The 5,797-nt window shown below is 54.2% G+C and overlaps 1 protein-coding gene across 3 annotated transcripts in view; it reads left to right on the top strand.

The window, feature by feature from the left end:
• The first annotated feature begins 331 nt into the window (after positions 1-331).
• DDX59 (DEAD (Asp-Glu-Ala-Asp) box polypeptide 59) overlaps positions 332-5,797 on the top strand; it is a 9,479-nt gene continuing 4,013 nt past the window's right edge. Inside the window, exons 1-5 of one of the 3 annotated variants that reach the window (XM_014532367.1) lie at positions 332-515; positions 1,316-2,067; positions 3,229-3,396; positions 3,749-3,838; positions 4,691-4,942. In XM_014532367.1, coding sequence (XP_014387853.1) covers positions 1,327-2,067; positions 3,229-3,396; positions 3,749-3,838; positions 4,691-4,942 — 1,251 coding nt within the window. In that variant the 5' untranslated portion in view covers positions 332-515; positions 1,316-1,326. Of the gene's footprint in view, positions 516-574; positions 669-1,315; positions 2,068-3,228; positions 3,397-3,748; positions 3,839-4,690; positions 4,943-5,797 lie in introns of those variants that run through there. The other 2 variants (XM_014532368.1, XM_005884998.2) reach the window with 2 other exon arrangements.

Here is a 5,797-nt window from a genome sequence, read left to right as displayed (position 1 = left end):
CTAGGACTCTCCATTCCCAGCGTTTAGCGCCCCCGGAAAGCCGCGCTCCACGGGGCCTGAAGATTGTCATTGCAGACCCCCAGCTGCATTTTTGTTGGAAACGAGCCGTTCGCCCTAAGACAGCGGTTCTCAACCTGTGGGTCGCGACCCCTTTGGCGGGCGAACGACCCTTTCGCAGGGGGCGCCTAAGACCATCCTGCATATCAGATATTTACATGACGATTCATCACAATAGCAACATGAAATTGATGAAGTAGCCACGAAAATAATTTTATGGTTGGGTCACCACATGAGGAACTGTATTTAAAGGGCCAGAAGGTTGAGAACCGCTGCCTAAGAGTTATTTTTGAGAAAAATGTGTAAGAGCCTATTTGATGGCCATTGGCACAGGCGCTCCTGGGGACGGCGGGCACCCTGGGCCCCGACACAGGGCTGCCGGGAGCCTCCTGTGGGGAGACCCAGCCTCGGATGTGCTCTTGTTTATGGGGGACACGCACCTGCCCGGGACCCCGCAGGTCAGCTGACCTGTGAAGCGCGGCACCGCAGCTGGTTACTTTCTGGGTCAAAGTAGCATTTCCCGCTGTGCCTGGCCGTTTTGACTGGGACGATTCCCATTCGTGGGGTGCCCCCCCCCGTTTGTGAAAATGCAATAGAGTTTACTCCTGAAGGTGTGTGATGTCTGCTGTCTCTGAGCGCAGGTGGATAGGAAGCAGGAGTAGGCTGTGTGCACGGGCTGCGTGTGTCTCCGTGTGTCTGTGTGTGCATGTCTGTCTCTGTTGGTATGTGTTGGTATGTGTGTCCATGTGTGCCTGTGCATGTATAAGTGTGTGCATGTGTGCATGTATAAGCACATGCATGTGTCTCTGTGTTGGTATGTGTGCATGTCTGTGCATGTATAAATGTGTGCACGTATGTCTGTTGGTATGTGCGTCTGTGTTGGTATGTGTTTTCATGTGCCTCTGTGCATATATAAATGTGTATCCCTGTGTTGGTATGTGTGCATGTGTGTATAGCGTGTCTGTGCATGTATGAACACACACGTGTGTTGGTATGTGTGTCTGTGTTTGGTATGTGCACCTGTGTGCATGTATGTACATGCATGTGCATGCGTGTGGGGAAAAGGATGCTGTCTTTTCATCAGAGAAAGCTGGCGAATGGAAGAAAAGCTCCGTATAGCTAGTGTCTTGATACTTTCTCTAACCCTTTGAGGCAAAACCCGGGGCCACCAGGCTGATTCCAGGATGACCACCTGCTACTCTGTCCTGGGCACGTCATTGCGTTTAAAATAAACCTCGTTGTATAATTTCCTCCACAGAAGAGTGAGGGATGTTTGTCCCGAGGTCTCTCAAAGTCAAGAGGAACGCCCCCGACGGCGGCCAAGGCTGCGCGGCCAAGAAAGCGAGACCAGAAGCCGACGTCGTGCGGTGGGAGGAGGGGAGCGGCTCCCCAGCAGACGCTGTCCCCACAGGAGACGCTGCAGCTGCCCACAGGCCACAGGCGGGCGCCCGGGACAGCCTTCCCTCCGACGAACCTGTCAAGTCCTTTGCCAAAACGCAGCGCCCAGCGGAGCCCGGGGAGCCCGTGTGCGTCGTCTGCGGCCGTTACGGCGAGTACATCTGCGACGAGACGGACGAAGACGTGTGCAGCTTGGAGTGCAAAGCCAAACATCTCCTGCAAGTGAAGGAAAAGGAGGAGAGGTCGGCGCTCAGCGGCCCCCGGGGAGCCGACTCACAGCCGCAGGCCCCGCTCCTGACGCCCTACGTCTACCAGGAGCACCCCTTCATCGCCAGCCTCGGGGAGGACCAGGTCGAGAACCTCAGGCACCAGCTGGGCATCTGTGTCCAGGGGCGGGCTGTCGCCAGGCCCATCGTGGACTTCGACCACTGCGCCTTCCCCGAGACCTTGAGCCTCAACCTGAAGGCGGCCGGCTACGAGGTGCCCACCCCCATCCAGATGCAGATGACGCCCGTGGGGCTCCTGGGGCGGGACATCCTGGCCAGCGCGGACACGGGCTCGGGGAAGACGGCCGCCTTCCTCCTGCCCGTCATCATGCGCGCTCTGCTTGAGGTGAGTTCAAGTTCACCCGGGACACGCGAGGCGTCCACCCACCACCACGCCCACCTGGGTTCAAGTTGCAAAGCGACCCTGAATCTTTAGCGTTGAGTGTGTCTGAGAAACATAACTTGAGGGAATTTTTTAAAAATATATATTTTTATTGGTTTCAGAGAGGAAGGGAGAGGGAGAGAGAGAAACTTCAATGATGAGAGAGAATCATTGAACTCTTCCTCTCTGAAATCAATAAAAAAATATATATATATTTAAGCCCTCGCCGGTTTGGCTCAGTGGATAGAGCGTCGGCCTGTGGACTGAAGGGTCCTGGGTTCGATTCCAGGCCACGTGCCTCAGTTACAGGCTCCTCCCCGGCCTGGGCCCTGGTCGGTGAGTGTGCAGGAGGCAACCAATTGATGTGTTTCTCTCATGTAGATATTTCTCTCTGTCTTTCCCTCTCTCTTAAAATCAATGGAAAAATATCCTCAGGTGAGGATTAAAAAAATTTTTATATATATATATGGCCACCAGAGAGAGATGACACTTTTACCTACAGAACACCAAACAATGACAGCAGATTTCTGCAGATTAGAAATCATGGGGGCCATGGCATTGTTCAAGTGCTGCCAGGGAGGAACGGTCAAACTGGAATTCTATACCCAGTGGAGACCTTCTCTGTAACGATGAGGAAACCAAGACGTTTTCAGAAGAAGGAAAACGAGAGGCACCCGTCACCAGCCTGCCAGTCCTGAAGGAATGGCTAAAGGACGTTCTCGAAAAAGAAAGGCAACGATGAGAGAGAGAATCTGGGACCACCAGTGAGGAACAAAGAACAGTAAAAAAGAGTAAAATTGGGGTAAACATAATACTTTTCCTCTTGAGTTATCTACATCATGTTTTATGGTTCAAGCAGCAATTCTAGCAAAATCCTATGTAATAAAGAGCTAATACGCTAATTAGACCGGACGGCGGTGGAACGACTTCCCGGAATGACCAGTGGGCGGGGCCGCGAGGCAGCTGGGGCTGCGAGGGCCGAGCCCCTTGCACGCATTTCGTGCATCGGGCCTCTAGTCTACACACACACATACACTCATATGTATGTATTTTTTTAAAAAAACTTAGTTCATATCCAAAGGGATAGACTGCTGGTGTCTCTAGGTCTGTTTTCCGTCTTTGCAGGGCACGTGTCCGTCCGCGCTCATCCTCACGCCAACAAGAGAGCTGGCCATTCAGATAGAGAGACAAGCCAAAGAGCTGATGAAGGGCCTGCCGCGCATGAAGACCGCACTGTTGGTGGGGGGCCTGCCCTTGCCCCCCCAGCTGCACCGGCTGCGGCAGCACGTCAAGGTGAGCGGCCCAGCCCGCGGGGCGTCCTTGAACGGCCATATGGCCCGGGGGTTTCCTTCCTCGAGAAAGCGTTGCGTGTGACCCTCGGTGGACTTTGTATTCTCGCCACGTCAGATTGGTGTTTTTGAAGTTGGTTCCGTGTGGGGAAGGGGAGGGGCACGTTCATGGATGCGCACTGCACGCCGTGACTGTCGGACGCTCACACAGGCGGCTCGTTGAACCACCGCACGTGTGCCCTGACCTGGAATCGCACCCGCGGCCTCTTGGTACATGGGTTGATGCCCAACCACTGAGCCACACCGGCCGGGCTCCTCACATGTATTTTTTTATTTGCTTTTCCCCTTTTACCCAGGTCGTCATAGCAACCCCGGGCCGCCTCCTGGACATCATGAAGCAGAGCTCCGTCCAGCTCCGCGGCGTGAAGATAGCGGTTGTGGATGAAGTGAGTGACCGGGAACATTCGTCGCACGGGGCTCTGTAGTTGGTGGGCTCTCTCTTTAAATGTATTTTCATGGATTTCAGAGAGGAAGGGAGAGGGAGAGAGAGATGGAAACATTCATGATGAGAGAGAATCATGGACCGGCTGCCTCCTGCACGCCCCACACTGGGGATTGAGCCCGTAACCCCGGGCATGTGCCCTGACCGGGAGTCGAACCCTGACCTCCTGGTTCCTAGGTCGATGCTCAACCCCTGAGCCATGCCGGCCGGGCTGGCCTCTTTTCTTAAACTCGTCCCGTGCCGACCACAGCTAAGCTGAGCCGTGGGCATGAAATCGAACCCTAGGCCTCCGTTTCCAATGGGCAGAAAACAAACCCGGCCGCACTGTCGCCCACACCTCCCACTCTGTTTATCTGTGACTGTGTCCGAGTTGTGTAACATGGTTACACAGTGTCTACTTTCATATAAATGTGTCTTTTTTCCCAGTGGATCCGTCCTGTTTTGACAGGGTGGTAGCTGTTTGTGGGTAAGGGATTTTCATTTGTTACCGGAGTCTTTTCTTGGGTGGCCCTGGGTCTTAACGTCAAATCGGGCTCATGTTGAAATGATGTTTCAGCCCGGCCGGCGTGGCTCAGTGGTTGAGCGTCTACCTATGAACCGGGAGGTCACAGTTCGATTCCCGGTCAAGGGCACGTGCCTGGGTTGTGGGCTCGATGCCCAGTGTGGGGCGTGCAGGAGGCAGCTGATCCATGATTCTCTCTCATCACTGATGTTTCTCTCTCTCTCTCCCTCTCCCTTCCTCTCTGAAATCAATAAATGATCTATAAAATGATAAAATAAAACGACGCTGTTTCAGGCCGACACCATGTTGAAGATGGGCTTTCAGCAGCAGGTGCTGGACGTCCTGGAACACGTCCCCCACGACTGTCAGACCGTCCTGGTCTCGGCCACGATCCCCGCCAGCATCGAGCAGCTGGCCGGCCAGCTCCTGCGCGACCCCGTGCGGATCACGGCCGGAGAGAAGAACCTGCCCTGCCCCCACGTGCGGCAGATCGTGCTGTGGGTGGAGGAGCCCGCCAAGAAGAAGAAGCTGTTTGAGATCCTGAACGTGAGCAGCCACGCTGGGGAGCCGGGCCCGTGGGCCGTGTCCGCCCGTCTCATAGAGGAGGGGTGTCGGGTGTAGCTTTCGGGGCATTTGGCTTAGGTTTCTGCTAACACATTGCTTTGCCGGTCTCAGAATCCTGTAAGAATCCATGAAATTTATTTTTATTTTTTATTTTATTGATTTTTTTACAGAGAGGAAGGGAGAGGGACAGAGAGCTAGAAACATCCATGAGAGAGAAACATCGATCAGCTGCCTCCTGCACACCCACTGGGGTGAGAGAGAAACATCCATCAGCTGCCTCTTGCACACTCCCCACTGGGGATGTTCCTGCAACCAAGGTTCATGCCCTTGACCGGAATCGAACCTGGGACTCTTCAGTCCGCAGGCCGATGCTCTAGCCACTGAGCCAAACTGGTCAGGGCGAATCCATGAAATTTTTAAAAAATATATATTTTTATTGATGTCAGAGAGGAAGGGAGATGGAGAAAGAGAGAGAAGGAAACATCCATGATGAGAGAGAATCACGGGTCGGCTGCCTCCTGCATGCCCCCCACTGGGGTCACGTGTACAATCCGGGCGTGCGCCCTGACCGGGAATCGAACCCCCGTCTCCCGGTTCAGAGGTCAATGCTCGACCACTGAGCCACACCAGCCACGCTCATCGCGCTTAACTTTTTAAAATCATTTGTGCGTAGGAGGGCCGTAGGCTGTTCTGGCTTCTGCATATTTTAAAGAAAAAACACTCATGTCGACAGAGTATGCCTTGTCCCTCCTTCACAGTGCGTATGAACCTGCTGGTAGCCAGCTGGGACCGGTGCTTGAGGGAGAACTTCCCATGGCGGGTGTTCCCGAGTAACTT

This window comes from Myotis brandtii, unplaced genomic scaffold (genome assembly GCF_000412655.1).
Source record: "Myotis brandtii unplaced genomic scaffold, ASM41265v1 scaffold888, whole genome shotgun sequence".
NCBI lineage: Eukaryota > Metazoa > Chordata > Mammalia > Chiroptera > Vespertilionidae > Myotis > Myotis brandtii.
This window is presented reverse-complemented; position numbering and strand designations above follow the sequence as displayed.